Source organism: Scyliorhinus torazame, chromosome 7, assembly GCF_047496885.1.
Source record: "Scyliorhinus torazame isolate Kashiwa2021f chromosome 7, sScyTor2.1, whole genome shotgun sequence".
In the NCBI taxonomy this organism is placed as follows: Eukaryota; Metazoa; Chordata; class Chondrichthyes; order Carcharhiniformes; family Scyliorhinidae; genus Scyliorhinus; species Scyliorhinus torazame.
In genome coordinates, this window is record NC_092713.1 from 304,748,614 (window position 1) to 304,768,584 (window position 19,971).

General features: G+C 47.0%; 1 protein-coding gene across 1 annotated transcript in view; it reads left to right on the forward strand.

Moving 5' to 3' along the window:
• The window catches only part of mgat4b (alpha-1,3-mannosyl-glycoprotein 4-beta-N-acetylglucosaminyltransferase B), a 452,622-nt gene that overhangs the window by 286,946 nt on the left and 145,705 nt on the right, over positions 1–19,971 (forward strand). The window contains exon 5 of the mRNA XM_072512689.1: positions 16,838–16,884. Coding sequence (XP_072368790.1) covers positions 16,838–16,884 — 47 coding nt within the window. The remainder of the gene's footprint in view (positions 1–16,837; positions 16,885–19,971) is intronic.

A 19,971-nucleotide genomic window follows, 5' to 3' on the forward strand; every position in this document is an offset into this window, starting at 1 on the left:
GGATCTCACCCCCACAACCCAAAGATGTGCAGGCTAGGTGAATTGGCCACGCTAAATTGCCCCTTAATTGGAAAAAAAAATAATTGGGTACTCTACATTCATATTTTTTTAAAAAGAGTGCACATGTTGGCCCAATTAGCAAGTAAAATTCACGCCATCTTCAATAAGAGAGATTCAAACCATCGCCCCATGACATTCAATGGCATTACTATTACAGAATTCCCCACTATCAACACCCGGGGAGGGCTACTATTGACCAGAAACTGAACTGGACTAGCCATATAAATACTGTGGCTACAAGAGCACGTCAGAGGCTAGGTCTCCTGCGGTGAGGAACTCCCCTCCTGACTCCACAAAGCCTGTCCACTATCTGCAAGGTACAAGTCAGGAGTGTGATGGAATACTCTTCACTTGCCTGGATGAGTGCAGCTCCAACAACACTCAAGGAACTCGACATCATCCAGGACAGAGCAGCCCGCTCTTTTGGCACCCCTTCCACAAATATTCACTCCCTCCACCACTGACACACAGTAGCAGCCATGTGAACCATCTAATTTGTTATGCTCTAGGTGTAGCATAAGCGGCTTCCTTGTGGTGCACTTGACAAAGGAAGCTTCAGACGTGGAGATAACTTCAACACGTTTATTAAACTATTTACACTTCTTTTACTCGGGTTCGACACTACTGCTAATCCTACTACAGCTACCCAGACTGACTAACCAGTTGCTGCAATCCACGTGGTGGGAGTGATATTGAATCAACCCTGTGTCTCTACTCACTGACTCTCTCCACTGGAAAGAGGCAGATCATGTGTGGGGTGTCCTTTATATATGGGTTGGTGTAATGCCCTCCTGTGGTCATGTCACCTCTGTGTGTATCGTGACTGCCCATTGGTCGTGTTCTATCTAACAGATCTATTGGTTGAGTGAGTGTGTATGATGTCTCTGGTGCTCCCTCTAGTGTCTAGCTAGCCTACATGTATTTACATTGATGCACATCACCACACCCCCATTTTTTATATGTTGCATATTTTCTGTACACTTTCAGAAAATTGAACAAAAAACAGGTAGATAGGTTAAGGTATATACCAGTCATGGGAACAGTGATTAAACAATAAGTCCAAATCATTCGTGTGAGTCCAAAAAGCATCAATCATCATGGTCAAATGTCTCTCTTTGTTATGAACGCCATCAACGTCCCTGTGCCACAGGAACCAAGAAGTGGTCAAATCACTTCGCTGTCTGATTTGGAGTCCCTTTCTTTTTCGATGTTTGTGATGGTGCTGTCGGATGTCATCTATTAGCTGATAAGGTGTTGACGTTGAAGAGGTACCATTAACAGCATCATTCGAGGTCATGGATGTGCCATATGGTGAAGTTGGATAAGACTGTACATACTGGTTCTGGCCACGTGCTGTGCTGGAAGGGTGATCCTGCTGAGAACCGTTGAAGCTTGTCGAATTGGAAACAGAATTGCTGCTCGCATAAATACCTGGTGATGGTGTGAAACTAGAACCTTGCATCTGATAGGAATATACCGTCTGGCCAGGCTGGGGTGCAGCAAATCCTGGGCTGTAACTAAGGCATCCAGCCTGTAGTGCAGATTGCGCTTGCGGTAGTCCTCCTTCGGTCTTGATTCCATTAGTGGGCAATCCGTAGTGCTGGCCTGTTTGAGAACATGCTGCATAGACTGCTGGCTGCTGCATGCCTGAATACTGGGTTTGTCCAGCATGAGCTGTCATTGGCTGCACTGCTGCTGTGGAAAAAATGTGTGGATATAGCTGTGGTGAATATTGGTGTATTCCTCTTGGACTGTAGCTGCTGCTTGTTATTACTGACCCAGTGTAATTGTTAAGTGATCCATCACCTGTCGTTGTAGCATCTGCTGGCACCCTGAGCGTGCCATCACTGAGGTTGCGGCACTCCCTGTCTGGAGTAAAGTCCGGCTTACGTGAATCAGAGTCGCCGTTTGGTTGCTCCCCATCTCGAGTCTGGTCTGTTTTAACTGAGTCAGTGTTGGTTTGTTGATGCTCCCCGTCCGGAGTCTTAGCAGGTTCACTGGAGTCAGCTGAGATTTCTTGAAGCTGCACGTCTGGAGTCGGAACATGCAGGAATGCATTGACTTGTGGAGAGGTTCGAGCGAATGAGGGTGGAAGTATCATGGTGTCACCGGAGTCACCAGTGGTCTCACAGTGATCGTCGAGTGCCTCTGTACACACTAGCTGAGGTCTGTCACTTTGCACATCTTGCATGGGAAGTGGGGTGCTGTCGTCACTCATCTTGCATACCGTGGGTAGAGCCTCAGTAGCTGCTTGTTCACTTGGGTTGGGTAAATTGTCAGAATCTTCATCTGGTGGCGCAAACAATATGGGTAGACTGTCATTGTCTTGCTGTTGTCCTTCATTTGGGCTTGGACTGTCGTCGTCGCTTTGTTCTTCACTGTCGCACGATAGACCATCATGGTCGTCCTGCTGTGCACTGGAGCGTGGTAGACTGTCATAGCCTTCTTGCTGTTTACTTGAGCATGGCAGACTTGCATCGTCTGCTGCTAGTTGGTCAGAGGAGGTTGCTAGACCCTCATGGTCTTGTTCCTGCAAGGACTGTGCTTTGGAGTCTTGCGTTTCTTTTATCGTGGAGTCGGGAACCCTGAGCGGTGCGTGGACCACGCTCTGTGTGGCAGCAGACTGCTCTCTGTGGGCTTGTACCGCTCTCTGTCTCTTGGTTTCAGGCCGCAGCATAATCCTGCACTCACGAGTCGGGATGTCGTAGATGCTGGCTGAAGATCCTCAAATCCGAAGAACGAATGCGCGTCTGCATCGGATTCAGTACGGGGGTCGCCATTTCTAATGAAAAAACCTTCGTCCGAGTAGTAGTCCTCTAGGACCATATCATCACTGTTTGTATCGGAGCTGGCATTGGGCTCGCCAGGTCCAGAGAAAATGTAAAGGTCGGTTTTAAAGTATTCAAGGTCGGAATCATCAGTTTGGGCGTAGGTAACTGATTGTTGCAGGGTTCTTCGGAGGTTAATTTCATTTCCTGGTTCAATTTGAGGCATTGTGCTGTCATTCCAGGTGAAGGAAGGTTGTTTTACGACTTTAAAAGATTTTTTCTTTGATTTGGGACGTTTCCCCTATAAATGGGCGTGGTCCGGGGCCTCTGACATCATGACGCATGTGACATCATAGGTAGGAAGCGTTTATGCGCAAACCGCTGTTCCTGTACCAGGGCCATTTTCGTGATTGCGCATGCGCGGCGTCTCGCGCATGCACGGCGTCTCGCGCATGCGCAAACGGACCTTCCCGTTCTGTGCACTTCTCGTGCAACTGCGCAAGTGCAGTCCCTTTAGAAAGATGGCCGCCGATCAAAAAAGTTCTCTGCTCCGGGATCCCGGCCTCAAGGTGAGTACTGGCGCTTCTCTTACCTTTTCTTGCTGGTTGGAGTGTGTTTTCCTCACAGTATTTGCCGAATTTGTCCAGGACTGCCTGGAAGTCGCTCCTGTTTTGCCCTTTGGAGAACTTGAATTTTTAAAAGATTTCTTCTGCTCTGTCACCGGCGATGGTGAGCAGAAGATCTGTCTTTTCAGCATTGGCCACCTCTTGTAGATCGGCTGCTACCAGGAAGATTTCAAACATTTGCCGGAATGCCCGCCAGTTTTCGCAGAGATCGCCGTGGCACTGGAGCTGCTGCGGAACCCGGATCTCGAACATCTTGCCTGGGTACCGTTGCTGGTTGTCACTGTACGCTGAGGTATGGCTATATGGATTGAAACAGTTCACTGCTGGTACCATGATTTGTTATGCTCTAGGTGTAGCACAAGCGGCTTCCTTGTGGTGCACTTGACAAAGGAAGGTTCAGACGTGGAGATAACTTCACGTTTATTAAACTATTTACACTTCTATTACTCAGGTTTGACACTACTGCTAATCCTACTATAGCTACCCAGACTGACTAACCAGTTGCTGCAATCCACGTGGTGGGTGTAATATTGAATCAACCCTGTGTCTGTACTCACTGACAGTCTCCACTGGAAAGAGGCAGATCATGTGTGTGGTGTCCTTTATATATGGGTTGGTGTAATGCCCCCCTGTGGTCGTGTCACCTCTGTGTGTATCGTGAATGTCCATTGGTCGTGTCCTATCTAACTGATCTATTGGTTGAGTGTGTGTGTGTGTGTGATGTCTCTGGCACTCCCTCCAGTGTCTAGCTAGCCTACATGTATTTACATTGATGCACATCACCACATCATCTACAAGATGCACTGCAGGGACTCACCAAGGCAGCACCTTCCAAACCCATGAACACTACCATCTCGAAGGACAAGGGCAGCATATTCATGGGAACACCACCACTTGGAAGTTTCCCTCCAAGTCACTAACCAACCTGACTTGGAAATATATTGCCGTTCCTTCAATGTCGCTGGGTCAAAATCCTGGAGCTCGCTCCCTAATAGAACAGTGGGTGTACCTACACCACATGGACTGCAATGGTTCAAGAAGGCAGCTCACCACCACCTTCTCAAGGGCAATTGTAGATGGGTAACAAATGCTGGCCTAGCCAGTGAAGCCTGTATCTCGTAAAAATAATTAAAAAAAATACTTTTTTCATATCGTGTTTCTCATGGCCTAAACCAAAGGGAACAATTCGACAGAAAATAATTGATTGAAGTCAAGAAATTTTAATGATTAGGAAGTGTGTGACTGAGGCCAAATTTGCCTGCACTGACGCAGAAAGAACATCAAGTGAAAGAATGTTGCAGTGTCATGTAGATTAACTGTGCAAGACCAAGATAGGACAAACAGTTGAGGAACAGATAATGTTGGCCTTGAGTAATGTTGTGGATAATATTTAACATGCCATTTTTCATTTTCTGACTATTTTATGCCGGAGGTAATTTGCTATTCTGAAAAATTCCCATTAAAAATCTAGAATAAGAGAATTATGTCAACACCCTAGGAAGGATGTCAAAGATATGTCATTTTGTAGATCATTCAAATATAATGGACAGGTGCAGAAAACAATTAAAGGTTAATTGAATGCTCGCCTTTGTATTTCGAGCAGTCAATTTCAAACCCAGAGTCACGCCGCATGGGCAGGTATTGGGAGGGTCGCAGGGCCATGCGTTGCGGCACTCCTGGTTGTAGGAAGCCGTGCTACACAGTGCAACTGGCTTTTAAAAATGCCGTCTGCAACCGGCTTTCAGAATGTCAGCCGTTCCGCGCATGTGTGCCCCCTCAGCAATGCATTGGCCCGGAGCCCAACGAAGTAGAATTCCTCCTGACGTCAGCGCACTGACCCAGGAGCAAATTTTTTTTTTAGAATTGCTGGAGCCTTCCTGCCTGCAGCTGCGGTAGAGAGCAGGTCACGCGCCCCGAACATTGACATCACATGCTCCGGGCGCGAGAGAGATCCCTCCATTTTGCAGCTGCCAGCAGTGCTGGTGTGAGCTCCAGGGCCTCTGGTGAACAACCCATGAAGAAGAAGCTGATAACCGGATCCAAGCTGCATGAGGATGAGGTGTGAGCTCTCCACCCTGTGCCCTGGCCTGGCGGGGGGACCTGCTGGAATTCTTGACTCTTGAGAAGCTCAAATTTGAACTGAGGGGAAGAATGGGCAATTCATTATACACTTTCGAGAATTGGATCACATCTAACATAGGGAGGGGGGGGGGGGGGCGGGGGCTGGGGGGGGCTGCTGAGAGAGTTGGGGGGAGGTATGTGTTAATGGTGACTATGGGTGATTCCTGATTCCTTTTTGTCATTTGTTTATGTTAACAGGCGGGTTAATGTTTGGGGGTTTGGTGGGAGGATGGGATCGTTGTTATTGATGTGGGGATTGACATTGTATTCTTTGCTGATTGTTGATTATTGTTGGGTGTAAATTTGGGAGAAAATGTGAAAAAGGAGAATAACATTTTTTTTTTTTTTTAATTGTGCCATTGCAAATCAGGATGCAAAGTTCATGTGTGATGTATGCAGGGAAGCACTGGCAAATGAACTTTAAAACTCTCAAAACTTCAAAGACATTTTAAGACTGAACGGCCGGAACGGCTGACATTCTGAAAGCTGGTTGCAGCCGTCAGTTTTAAAAGCATTGTGCGTTCGAGGACAAACGTCTTAATTTTTTCAACGGATACAGTGAGATCTTAAATCATCAACTGAAGTCATTGTCATAAAATGTAGCATTGAATAACAAAGCAAGTGAGAGCATGAGGACCAAGCAGGCTCACTTGTCACATTAAAGATCAGTAAAAATGGTGGGTCGTGTAGGTCGGCTGCCATGGGTGTTGTGTAGGTCGGCTGGTGTGAGTCCGAAGGATAACTGGTTGGTAAAAATGCGTCGCGGGGAAAAAGGTTTGAAAAGCACTTATCTAGAGGAGTGGAATGCAAGGGCCTAGAAGCCATGTTTCAACTGCATAAAGCCCTGGTTAGACCACGTCTAGATTTCTGTTGTCCGTTCCGGACATCACACCTTATGAAGGATAAACTTGCAGTGTAGATTTACCTGACAAATACCTGGACTCCAAAGGTAAATTATGAGGAGAGGTTACAAAAGCTAAGGTTATATTCCCCGCAGGGTTTAACAGATTAATGAGTGATTTAATCAAAGACTCGAGATATACAGGGAAGTGAGATTGAAAATAGAGAGAGACATTAGCCCAGGTCTTCTGTGAAATGGCAACTTTCATCAGATTCCTGCTCTGCTCAAACTTTTCCATGCTTCAACACTGCTCCACGTTTCTTGCTGAGACTCCTGAGCTCGACCTGTCCAGAAATGCAGTGCACAGCATCCCTCTGAGAGCTCCTTCGCAGTGCTGTGTAACATAAGAACATAAGAACTAGGAGCAGGAGTAAGCCATCTGGCCCCTCGAGCCTGCTCCACCGCTGCCGCCGAAATCCAAAGGGCTGCTCCTGTAAAGGTAAGAGCTTTTAAACTAACTACTCACCTCCCAGAAGGCCCCTGCGCACCGCTGCCGCCGAAATCCAAAGGGCTGCTCCTGTAAAGGTAAGGTTTTTAAACACACTACTCACCTCCCAGAAGGCCCCTGCGCACCGCTGCCGCCGAAATCCAAAGGGCTGCTCCTGTAAAGGTAAGGTTTTTAAACTCACTACTTACCTCCAAGAAGGCCCCTGCGCACCGCTGCCGCCGAAATCCAAAGGGCTGCTCCTGTAAAGGTAAGAGCTTTTAAACTAACTACTCACCTCCCAGAAGGCCCCTGCGCACCGCTGCCGCCGAAATCCAAAGGGCTGCTCCTGTAAAGGTAAGGTTTTTAAACACACTACTCACCTCCCAGAAGGCCCCTGCGCACCGCTGCCGCCGAAATCCAAAGGGCTGCTCCTGTAAAGGTAAGGTTTTTAAACTCACTACTCACCTCCAAGAAGGCCCCTGCGCACCGCTGCCGCCGAAATCCAAAGGGCTGCTCCTGTAAAGGTAAGAGCTTTTAAACTAACTACTCACCTCCCAGAAGGCCCCTGCGCACCGCTGCCGCCGAAATCCAAAGGGCTGCTCCTGTAAAGGTAAGGTTTTTAAACACACTACTCACCTCCCAGAAGGCCCCTGCGCACCGCTGCCGCCGAAATCCAAAGGGCTGCTCCTGTAAAGGTAAGGTTTTTAAACTCACTACTCACCTCCAAGAAGGCCCCTGCGCACCGCTGCCGCCGAAATCCAAAGGGAAAGGGCTGCTCCTGTAAAGGTAAGAGCTTTTAAACTAACTACTCACCTCTCAGAAGGCCCCTGCGCACCGCTGCCGCCGAAATCCAAAGGGCTGCTCCTGTAAAGGTAAGAGCTTTTAAACTAACTACTCACCTCCCAGAAGGCCCCTGCGCACCGCTGCCGCCGAAATCCAAAGGGCTGCTCCTGTAAAGGTAAGGTTTTTAAACACACTACTCACCTCCCAGAAGGCCCCTGCGCACCGCTGCCGCCGAAATCCAAAGGGCTGCTCCTGTAAAGGTAAGGTTTTTAAACTCACTACTCACCTCCAAGAAGGCCCCTGCGCACCGCTGCCGCCGAAATCCAAAGGGCTGCTCCTGTAAAGGTAAGGTTTTTAAACTCACTACTCACCTCCAAGAAGGCCCCTGCGCACCGCTGCCGCCGAAATCCAAAGGGCTGCTCCTGTAAAGGTAAGAGCTTTTAAACTAACTACTCACCTCCCAGAAGGCCCCTGCGCACCGCTGCCGCCGAAATCCAAAGGGCTGCTCCTGTAAAGGTAAGGTTTTTAAACACACTACTCACCTCCCAGAAGGCCCCTGCGCACCGCTGCCGCCGAAATCCAAAGGGCTGCTCCTGTAAAGGTAAGGTTTTTAAACTCACTACTCACCTCCAAGAAGGCCCCTGCGCACCGCTGCCGCCGAAATCCAAAGGGCTGCTCCTGTAAAGGTAAGAGCTTTTAAACTAACTACTCACCTCCCAGAAGGCCCCTGCGCACCGCTGCTGCCGAAATCCAAAGGGCTGCTCCTGTAAAGGTAAGGTTTTTAAACACACTACTCACCTCCCAGAAGGCCCCTGCGCACCGCTGCCGCCGAAATCCAAAGGGCTGCTCCTGTAAAGGTAAGGTTTTTAAACTCACTACTCACCTCCAAGAAGGCCCCTGCGCACCGCTGCCGCCGAAATCCAAAGGGCTGCTCCTGTAAAGGTAAGGTTTTTAAACTCACTACTCACCTCCAAGAAGGCCCCTGCGCACCGCTGCCGCCGAAATCCAAAGGGCTGCTCCTGTAAAGGTAAGAGCTTTTAAACTAACTACTCACCTCCCAGAAGGCCCCTGCGCACCGCTGCCGCCGAAATCCAAAGGGCTGCTCCTGTAAAGGTAAGGTTTTTAAACACACTACTCACCTCCCAGAAGGCCCCTGCGCACCGCTGCCGCCGAAATCCAAAGGGCTGCTCCTGTAAAGGTAAGGTTTTTAAACACACTACTCACCTCCCAGAAGGCCCCTGCGCACCGCTGCCGCCGAAATCCAAAGGGCTGCTCCTGTAAAGGTAAGAGCTTTTAAACTAACTACTCACCTCCCAGAAGTGGAGTCTGCCTCTCTGTCGCATCAAATGAATAGTCCTTTCCATAGAAATCACTCTAAGCCAAGCCAGGTACACCCACACTGAACAAAACTCCACTTTTCTACAGGACGGCCTTGACTTTATTGAACCCAGTCCTCTTCACCAGCTCCGCTGCCACGCCTGTAAAACCTGATGTCGTGGCCCTCCCATGTGAAGTCTTGATGCTCCTTTGTTCATTTAAAAACCCACTCTTTGTCTTTGAAGCTATGGAACTTCACTATTACCGCACGTAGTGGATCTTCAGGATGAGATCTCTGCTGGAGTGTACAGCGGGCTCAGTGCAACCTGCGAGGGGACGTGAATCCGTCTTCCCCCATATCTTACCGAACATCTCTGCACAGTATTCCGTAGGTATTGGACCTTCGATCCTCGCTGGCAGCCCCACAATTCGAATGTTTTGCCTCCTGGACTAATTCTCTGGATCATTCATCTTTGCCTTCAACGATTTATTTGTTCTGGTCACAATGACATCTCCGCTTCCACTGAGGCAATCTGATCACTGTGTCTCGAAAGGGCCACTTCCATATCTTTTATTGTGGCTCTATGGAATTTCACGGTTTCATTGGTCTGCTCCAGAACCTCTCGGAAGGGGGCCAAGGCCTCTTCCATAGATTTCCAGAGAACCCCGACACAAGCCGTAGGTTTTATCAAATTCTTTCGCCAAGGTGCTCGATAGCACCTTGGCCATTAGTAGAGTGGTCGGAACCCCAGAGGCGTCTCCACCATTTTATCTGCTGATGAACTTCTGCTGTTCACTTTCTTTCCCCTGACTTTCACGGGCATTTCACTCACATAGGACCCTTATTCCTTATCCCATTAATTATGTGCGTTTGCAAAAGAAAATACCCCCTGAAACTGAGAGAAAAGGGCAACAAGTGCAGTACTCTCGTGGAACCACCTCGTGTGTCTTCCCCCTACATTATGCCACCAGAAGTCCCCTGTCCTGCAACCTTTTTTAAAATAACTGAGAGTATTTTCCAATTAAGGGGCAATTTAGCGTGGCCAATCCACCTACCCTGCACATCTTTGGGTTGTGGTGGCGAAACCCACGCAGACACTGGGAGAATATGCAAACTCCACACGGACGGTGACCCAGAGGAGGGATCGAACCTGGGACTTCAGCGCCCTGAGGCAGCAGTGCTAACCACTGTGCCGCCGTGCAGTCCATTGGCCTGCTACCTTAAGGTAGCCCCTATGCATTCACACCATGGACCCTCTGATACTCCGTGCTTCCCAGGGTCCTGGCATTAATTATGTATTCTCTTGTCTTGCTTGTCCTGTCCAAGTGCTTACCAGATTGAATTCCATTTGCTACTGATCAGCCCATCCGACCAGACAGTCTATATCCACCTGTAATCTTAAATTTAACCTCCTCACTAGTTACCACTCCACCATTTTTGTATCATCCATGAACTTACTATTCAACCCTCCTACTTTCAAATCTAAGTCATTTAGAGAACCACAAACAGCAAGAGCCCCAATACTGATCCCTGCGGGTCCCCACTGGACACAGCTTTCCAGTCAGAAAAACACCCTTTGACCATCATCCTCGGCTTCCTGCCACTCAGCCAATTCTGGATCCAATTTGTCAGATTTCCTTGGTCCCATTGGCTCTGACCTTTGCTATCAGTCTCACATGTGGGACTTTATCAAAAGCCTTGCTTCAGTGCAAAGTAGACTATGTCAAATGCATTGCCCCCATGTACACACCTGGTCATCTCTTCAATAAATTCAATCCAGTTGATCAGACCTCCCCGTAACAAAACCATGCTGCCTGTTCTTGATTAATCCCTGCCTCTCCAAATACAGATTTATTCTGTTGCTCAGAATTGCTTCATTAGAGAATGAGTGAGTGAGTGCATATGAGGGAAAGAGGGGTAGGGTGGATGAAGAGACTGGCTAGGGTTGGAGATGGGTGGGGCGGGCTAGCCAGGTCAAGTGAAGAGGTAGTTGGTTAGGTCAGGGTAGATGGCGGGGCTGGGGGTCAGCAGGGTAGTCAGGTGGGTTGAGGGGGAGTTTGTGGGGGTGTTGGGTGGGGTCAGTTCTACAGTTATCCAGAGTTTAGATGAAGATTTTTCTGGCATTTCATGGGTAACTATTCAGATAAGTCCAATAGAATTGTCCAAGCTCTAATTCAGTCAGAGAATTTTGTGAAGGGCCCTGGGGAGCAGGGGAATCTCCCTTTGGGAGTTGAAACTTCCCGGGCCATTCCCTGACATGCATCCTGGATCGGACGTCTGATCTCCAAAGGTCCAGAGACCGGAAGATCTGAACCATTGTTTTTGCTGGTTGGGACACAATCGTAACAATTAGAGTTAGTCTTTCAATTTGTTTGAAACTGATGTTCTGCAAATACAGATAATATTTCGGTAAATTTTAACTCTGCAATTTTTTTTCTATTAATTCATGGGATGTGGGTGTCACTGGCTGGGCCATTATTTGTTGCCCATCTCTAATTGCCCTTGAACTGACTGATTTGCTAGTCCATTTCAGAGGAAAGTTAAGAGTAAACCACATTTCTATGGGTCTGGAGTCACATGTCGGCCAGACCAGGTAAAGTTTTCCTTTCCTCAAGGACATTAATGAACGAGATCATTTTTTACGACAATCAACAGTGGTCATCATTGGACTTTTAATTTCAGAGCTTCTGCATTACTAGTTCAATGACAATACCACTGTGCTACCACCTCCCAAAGGCATCAAGGGATATGGAGCAGAGCGGGGTCATGGTATTACATCATACGTCCGACATGAACCCACTCAATGGTGGAACAGGCTTGAGTAGGCTAAGTGGCCTATCCCTGTTCCTATGTTTCTAAGGTCTTAGGAAGAGGGCAAAGGAGATTTACTTGACTAGCTCCAGTGGGGCCTTCAATTATCTGACAAGTCCTTAGAAAATGGGGTTGTTCTCCTCGAGAAGAGATTAACGTGGAGATTTAATGCAGGTGTTCAAAATCATGATGAGTTTTGATTGATTAAATAAGGAAAACCCGTTTCCAGTGAGATAGTTCATGCTTCAGGTTGATGACGCTTTGTCAGAATCATTTGTGCTGTCGGTTAGGGTCCAAGTGCAGTCAATAAGTCAAACAAAGAGAAAGGCGTCAGCGCTAGGGCATCAGCCACTGCTACAAACAATGGTGTGGAAAGGACTTTGCACATTGGTGCCCCCTTGCTGTGCCAGGACTCCAGACCGGGAGCCTGGCTAACAGAAAGTAAACATGTTTAAGTCAGCAGAGCAGCTCCAGGCTGAAGATAAACTGCTCACCTCATTTCTGCCAGTGAAGTGAAATGGAAGCCAAGACCCTTCTCTTAATGTTTTTGTCTTGTGTACAAATCCCTCCACGCCTTTGCTTATCCCTTTTCCTACATATCTAAATTTCTCTAGCCATTCCTCGGTCTCTGATTTCCAATTCTGATCTTTTTTGCATCCCCGATTTCTACCATCTCACCATCGTGCTTTCAGCTGCTTGGGCCCCAAGCTCTTGAATACCTTCTTTGAACCTCCCTAACATGGAGATGCCACTGAAAAGTCCTGCCTCTTTAATCAAGCTTTTGATTACCCGTCCTAATCTCTCTGTGGCTCTGTAACAAATTTTATTTGATAACCCTCCTGCAAAAGGCATTGAATTGATTTTCAATGTTGAATTGCCTATATAAATGCAAGTTGTTGGCATTTTTGATTGGTAGGGTTCGGGAGGGGGAGCAGGAAGAAATATGTGATTGTTCATTGGGGGCTTGATTTTCAATCTAGATTCGGAACTGAGCCACATCTGCATTGCAGGCGTGATACTATTTTGAAAAGTAGGGCCACCATTCGACCGCAGGTGAACTTGGCAACCATTGAATGGTTCTGGATACTGCATGGAAGTGAGAACCAGCCCCAGATTGCAATATTCAAAGGAAAACTGTAGCCATGATAGACTTGCAGAATGGAGAAGGCAGGAGATCAGGGGACCAGTAGTATTATGGCAAAAACAAGTGGCCAAACGGTCAATCAAAAGGTACTTAACCCACAATATTTCAATCACCCCATTCTTCCATTACTTTTATTCAGCATCCACGTCCGTAATGGCTTCCCGCATTACCCCTGACAGTTAAACAGTTACATGCACCAGATTATTTGCTTTTCCCAGTCTCCAGCCCATTTTTCAATGATCTTAACAGACTGCTAATTTAGGGTGAGTAGATTGCCAGCTCCATTCTGCCCACCATCACTTGGAAAATAGCAGTGCCTTCTGGAGGCATTAGTAGACTGACACACCATCTGCTGATTTTGTAAGAACTTTCTGCACCCAATTTAGCCCCTCCCCCCAAAGGTATTTGAAATCCATTGCTGTTGATGTTTTGCAATTTGCAATAATATAGCTGAATACCAGCACAGTTGAAAGGCTTGGATGTTGAGTTGTAGGTGGTTTTAGTTCCAATTGAACTTAACTCCTTATTCTACTACCCAGACAGACCCTTTAGAAATCTATTTTCAGATACTCACTTGCTTTTTTTCTCATGTGCTCTCAGCTGAGGTGCAATTAAATCCCCATTTCTGCCTTGTGTGCCTAAAGCGACTGTGTCATTCTGATTGGGACCGAATACGGCTTCCAGCTTGCTGTCAATTTGGGGGGGCGATTTTGCAAACTCCCAGAAGAATCGTGAAATAAGGTTTTCGCCAGCGAGATCTCATGTCCTGATTTTCCCTGCCCCTTGCTGGTGACGTAACGAGATTCATGCCCACAAACAACAAAAATCTATTTTAATTATTTTACATTGTCATGTGAGTGTCCCTTTAAGAAAGGTTTTTGTCTGATCACATGGCTTCAGTGATGTCATTGTGTGGGTGGAGCTGGACTGTGATTCTGTGAGTTTTACTTTTGTTTTTGATTTGGATTGCTGTGGACTCCAGGAGAAAGAAGTGTTTTGTTACTGTCTTTCTATTTTCATTTTAAATATCTGTTCCAGTAAAAAAAAACATTGATTATTGCTACCTGCTTTAATAATTTAAAAGATATAGTTTGCTTTCCGGAAGGGTTTAAACCTGCTGGTGAGACCGGGTCAGAATCTCAGGAAAAGCCAGTCTTATTCAAGTGTGATTGCAGAGTGCTGGGACACGCCCTTGAAAAGGGTTTTTTGGCGTCTGGGATTTTATTTTTGAATTGGAACAGTTAAGGGTGAATTCATTAAGCGTTATACATAGATTACTGTGCCTGTGGGATATTTTTATGTTTGTAATTGATAAAGATTCTTGCTGTGTGTTGATATAAATGTTAACTAAGTTCTTAGAATAAAACTTATTTTGATTAAAGTGTCCAGGAAGCCTGCTGAATCATACCTCCAGTGAAGGAAGTTATAGGTCAGGTGACTTCCATAATACATTTGGGGTTTTTAAGCCCTGGCCCACAACACATACATTTTAATATAGCTAGCGAGCCCTGCCACATGCCCCCCCCCCCCCCCCCCCCCCCCCCGCACTGAATCTTTTTTTAAATTTTTTTTCCAATTAAGGGCAATTTAGCGTGGCCAATTCGCCAAACCTGCGCATCTTTGGGTTGTGGGGGTGAGGCCAACACAGACACGGGGAGAATGTGCAAACTCCACATGGACAGGGACCCAGGGCCTCCCGCTGAATATTCAAACCTCCCGATGTGAGTCACGCCGGCGAGGTTTACAACAGCTACATTAAAACGTGGATCAGTCAAGGGGATCCCACTGGGAGATTAAAATTATGTATAGCCGCCAGGGGCAGGGTGGGTAGGGGGAACATGTCCTGGCACTATCCTTGGCATTAACCCTTGGCACAGGTACTTGGCAGTGCCACCCTGTGCCGAGGGCAATGCCAGGGGCAGACCCTCTGAGGAGCCCCATTAGGGGCGAAGCTCACGGGATAACTAAAAGAAGGTGGTGGGGGCGATAGAGAGCCCTGATGCTGTTGGGGGGGTGGAGAGCCCCAATGCTGATGCTATGAGGGGAGGGTGGAGAGCTCTGGTGCTTTTGTTGTGGGGTGGGGGGAGGTGGGGGTGGAGAGCCCCAATGCTGATGCTGTGGGGGGAGGGGGGTGGAGAGTGCTGATGCTATGGGGGGGGGGGGGGGGGGGTGGAGAGCCCAGATGCTGCTGTGGCGGGGTGGATGGAGAGTGCTGATGCTGTGGGGGTGGGGGGGGGGGGTGGAGAGCTCCGATGCTGTTGCTGTGGGGGGGGGGGGGGAGTGGAGAGCTCTGATGCTATTGGGGGAAGGGGGGGTGGGGTGGAGAGCACTGATGCTGTGGGGGGGAGGGGGGGGAGAGCCTCTGATGCTGTGGCTGGGGGGGTGGGTGGAGAGCTCCGATGCTGATGCTATGGTGGGGGGGGGTGGAGCGCCACGTGCTGATGCTATTGGGGGGGGGGGTGGAGAGCTCCGATGCTGTTGCTGTGGCGGGGGGGATGGAGAGCACTGATGCTGTGGAGGGGCGGGGGGGGTGGAGAGCACTGATGCTGATGCTGTAGGGGGTGGAGAGCCCCAATGATGTTGCTTGTGGGGTGAGGGAGCCTCTGATGCATGTGCTGGTGGTTTGGGAGGAGGGGGGAGGGGGGGGGGGGTGGTTGGTATGTGCTCTGATTAGTTTTCTGTACTGATGAGAGTGCACCTTTTAAAGGATGCCCTGATCTCTGTGGAACCGGCACCCCCGGCGCCGTCAATGATGGCGTAAACCACGCTCACTGCCCTTTTCTTTTCACAGAGGCTCAAGATCTGGACTGAAAACCTGGCTGTGAAGCTGCACACCAGTTTTCAATCCGAGCCTGGTACTATGGTAAAAAAAAATGCGAAAATTCTGGCCTAGGTTTTTAAAAAGTGCCAAAATCTGGATGCTGCTTTCTGTTCTTTTCCAAGTATTTGCAATTTAGTGGCTGTAAGCCATTGTTGAATGTTCATGCAGAATAAAAAGAGCTCTTGTTTGCACAGTACATCAAACAAAAAGTAAGGAAATTTTGATCCCAGAAATACCTTGCATTACTGTTGAGAGTTATCACATTTGTTTGAATTCTGGTGTAAATGAATCATTCATTGGCTTACAGACTAAATAGCTGTAAATTTAAGATTGAATTATGGAACCTCGATCCTCACCAAATAAGATGCATCGAGCCTGCTTTGCCATTCAATAAGATCATGACCTTCAACCTCAGCACCCTTTTTCCATTAACGTTTAAATACCTATCCACCATAAATATACTTTAAATGAAAATATACTAAATTCCAAAGATTGTGAGTAGGGAAATTCCACCCACACTCTGTCCTAAATGACTGATCCCTTAACCATGAGACTGTGACCTCTAGTTTTGGAGTCTCCTGGTCGGGAAAACCTTTCAGATCTGTTTAGGCATTTCCTGTGCTACGTGTGGGTCGCCACAATGCTGCTTCATCGCTCCTTCCAACAAACCATCACTTTTATGGATTTGGCAGGTGGTTATACAGCATGAATGCGTCCAGTATCAATATACGCTGACTTGCCTGCGCCAGTGGCTTGGTTGGTTTGTAGCCAACAAGTGCTGGAGTGAGACTTGAACCCAGGGCTATCTGTCTCAGAGGCAGCTCCGTGGGAAATGATCAGTATCTGTCTCCCAAAGGAAGTCAAACTTGAATGCATTTCCTCGACTCGAGAATAAAGATGAGCTGAGGCTGCAATGAGAGAAGAATATCCCTTGACTTGAAGACATTTGCTGTGATAGTTACTCCTTGTGTGATATCAAAACAAGCTGAAATTGCCAGCTCTGCTTTAATCTCATGAATACTCAATCACTTTGTTCTTGCATTTTCTTCTTTTACAGACAGATTTACCATATGTAAATAGTGTTGCAGAAAATCTCAAAAGTTTGTAAGTAATTTTCATTTCTTACCTGTCTCTAGACATTTTTGAAGTGGTGGATTTTTTTTGATTCAAAATAATTTTGTTGCACTGTACCCCTTTCCCTTAATATTCTACTAAGGTAAAGACACTATAAATGGAAGTTGTTCAATGTTACATATCGGTGGATAAAAAAAATCACTGAGGTGAAATTGTTTTTATTCTTTCATTGTTTTTCTTGCTTACATAGAAGCAATTTAAAAATTAGAACTTGCACGTATCCATCAAAACATGCAAAGCATGAATGGAGACAATGGGGAGCATGAAATTGATTTTGGTTAATTGCAAAGAAAATGGGCGATACTGATTCTGCGTCCTGTTTTACACCTAATGTCCATTAACTTCAGTAGGAAAGCAAAACAGGTGGGCTACGTTGCTGTCGTCAGTTTGTCCTACTGTCTGTTGTAGTATAAATGGAATATGTTGGGCTAAGAGTTAACTGCAACAGTCTGTGTGTTGTCATGGAAGGAAGCGACATATACCACATATGATTTGAGTGTCTAAGAGAAAGCATGGAAAGAAGCTAGTGTGGGGGAGTGTTCACATAACTGAAAATATGTTGCAATGAAGTTGAGGTGTTTGCAGCTGGCAGTCATCGGGAGTTATTGAAGCTACTCCAAACCCAACAACACAATAATATACTTGTGACATGTTTCACCCCCATAAAGCTTGGAATTAATTCTATTGGCATGGGATTCACCACAGTTAGATTGGCACTTCAATGAAAGACTGTGGAATTGGAAGGGTTAATTGTTCAATGCCAACCAAATTCACTTCTGGGAAGGCAGAGAGAATGGTTAGAAGGGTGTGGTGAGAAATGATAATTATCTACAGTAATTAAGTGGGTTTGGTAACCATTTACTGTCATCTGTAATGTCCAATTCTCTCAATTGCACTATAAGGTCCCAAGAGTTGTGATCTGGAATGCAATGCCCAAAAAGGTGGAAATAGTAAATTTTGAAAGGGGAATGGGACATGTATTTGAAAAAGATGCAGGGCTATAGGGAAGGAGCAGGGGCTTGGGACTAATTGGACATCTCTTTCAAAGAGCCCACAGTGAGACTGAATGGTCCCCTTCTGGCCTATATCATTCTTTACTCATTGGTTAGTTATCAAGGTGGGGAAATTTGTCAACAAATTCTGAAAACTCATCAGGTTTTTGAATGCAAAAGATGGGGGGGTGAAAATTGCTTGTTTAGTTGTGTGTGGTGTTACTGGGTTGTGGGATGAGAGTCCTGTTTAGTCTGTGGGAAACCTTGAATGTTGGGATTTCATTGTACACCCACACACTGGTGAATTCCAGGACTGATTCATCTGTTAATAGTTTTGGAGTTAAACGTAATGTTTTGTTGTACTCCTTATTTAGATTTTCATGCTGGTCAACCAACATCAGAATTCTTTGTTTAATATGGATTTAGAGTACCCAATTCTTTTATTTGTAATTTAAGGGGCAATTTAGTGTGGCCAACCCACCTACCCTGCACAGGTTTTTGGGTTGTGGGGGTGAGCAAATATGGGGAGAATGTGTAAACTCCATATAGACAGTGACCTGGGGCCAGGATCGAACCTGAGTCCTCAGCGCAGTGAGGCAGCCGTGCTGCCCTACCAACACTGGAATATACCTCATTCCACATCCTCTACCATTGCTGAAGTATAGTCTAACCTCTAATGATGTCAGCTTTTGATCAGTGGATAGCATTCTCCTCTGAGTCAGAATGTCATGGATTCAAGTCCTACTGTGGAGACTTGAGCACGTAATCCACTGTGACACCTCATTGCAGTACTGAGGGAGTGACCATCCTAAAAATCCGATTAAGGTAAACAACAATGTTACATTAGTTCCAAAATTGTTAACCGATGAATCGGTTCTGGAATTCACCAAAGATGGGCCGAATGGCCTCCTTCTGCACTGTATGTCCTATGTTCTATGTGCAGGGTATGTGGATTGGCCATGCTAAATTGCCCCTTAATTGGAAAAAAGTGAATTGGGCTCTAATTTTTATTTAAAAAAGGAAAAAAAAAAAAAAAACCTCTGGGAGGAATTCTCTCAAAGAACAAACAAAGAACAAAGAAATGTACAGCACAGGAACAGGCCCTTCGGCCCTCCAAGCCCGTGCCGACCATACTGCCCGACTAAACTACAATCTTCTACACTTCCTGGGTCCGTATCCTTCTATTCCCATCCTATTCATATATTTGTCAAGATGCCCCTTAAATGTCCCTATCGTCCCTGCCTCCACTACCTCCTCCGGTAGTGAGTTCCAGGCACCCACTACCCTCTGCGTAAAAAACTTGCCTCGTACATCTACTCTAAACTTTGCCCCTCTCACCTTAAACCTATGCCCCCTAGTAATTGATGGCGCCGCTGGTGGGTTCAATGGCGGGCGGGGGGAGAATTTGGTGGAAGTGCATAAAATCAGTTTCACGCCAACATATTTTCTGCTGATGCCCACCATAGCAGATCGGGAAACTTGCTGGAGGCCAGTTTGGGATGTAGATGAAGGACTGGCTGGAATCTTCTACCCATGCCCAATTCTCTGCGATGCCAGCAGGGAAACATGCCAGTCCAAAACACCGTGGCGTGCAGTGATTGGGACTTGCCTGAGCAATGCCTGGGGCTGCCTCCAGAGTTCAGAATGGAGGCCACCAGCAACCCTGGGCCCCGGAACAGCAGTGGGTGAGGGCAGCATCTCCAAGCGGTTCAAGATCCATCATCATTGAGGATGTTAACCTTCAGGCCTTTCTCGAGTCCCATCTTCTCTTTTCAGGAGGTGCGCCTTCTTCAGTAGTGGGTCAGTGATGTTGGACGCCTTTTCGGTATGGTGCACCAACATGACGGTAGACTACAAACCATCAGGTTTGTCTACCATGGAATACGATGCAAAACCCCCAGTTGTGTAATTTATGAGGTCAGGGCGGAGGATATGGCGTGGTTTCCCATCAGCCTCCACAGTGAGAAATGCCCCACAATCCCCGCTACTGCCAGATGGGAGAATGTTTCAGTCCCTACAGATACTGCCTGACTTGTTGAATATTCCCATTATTTTCTGTTTATAT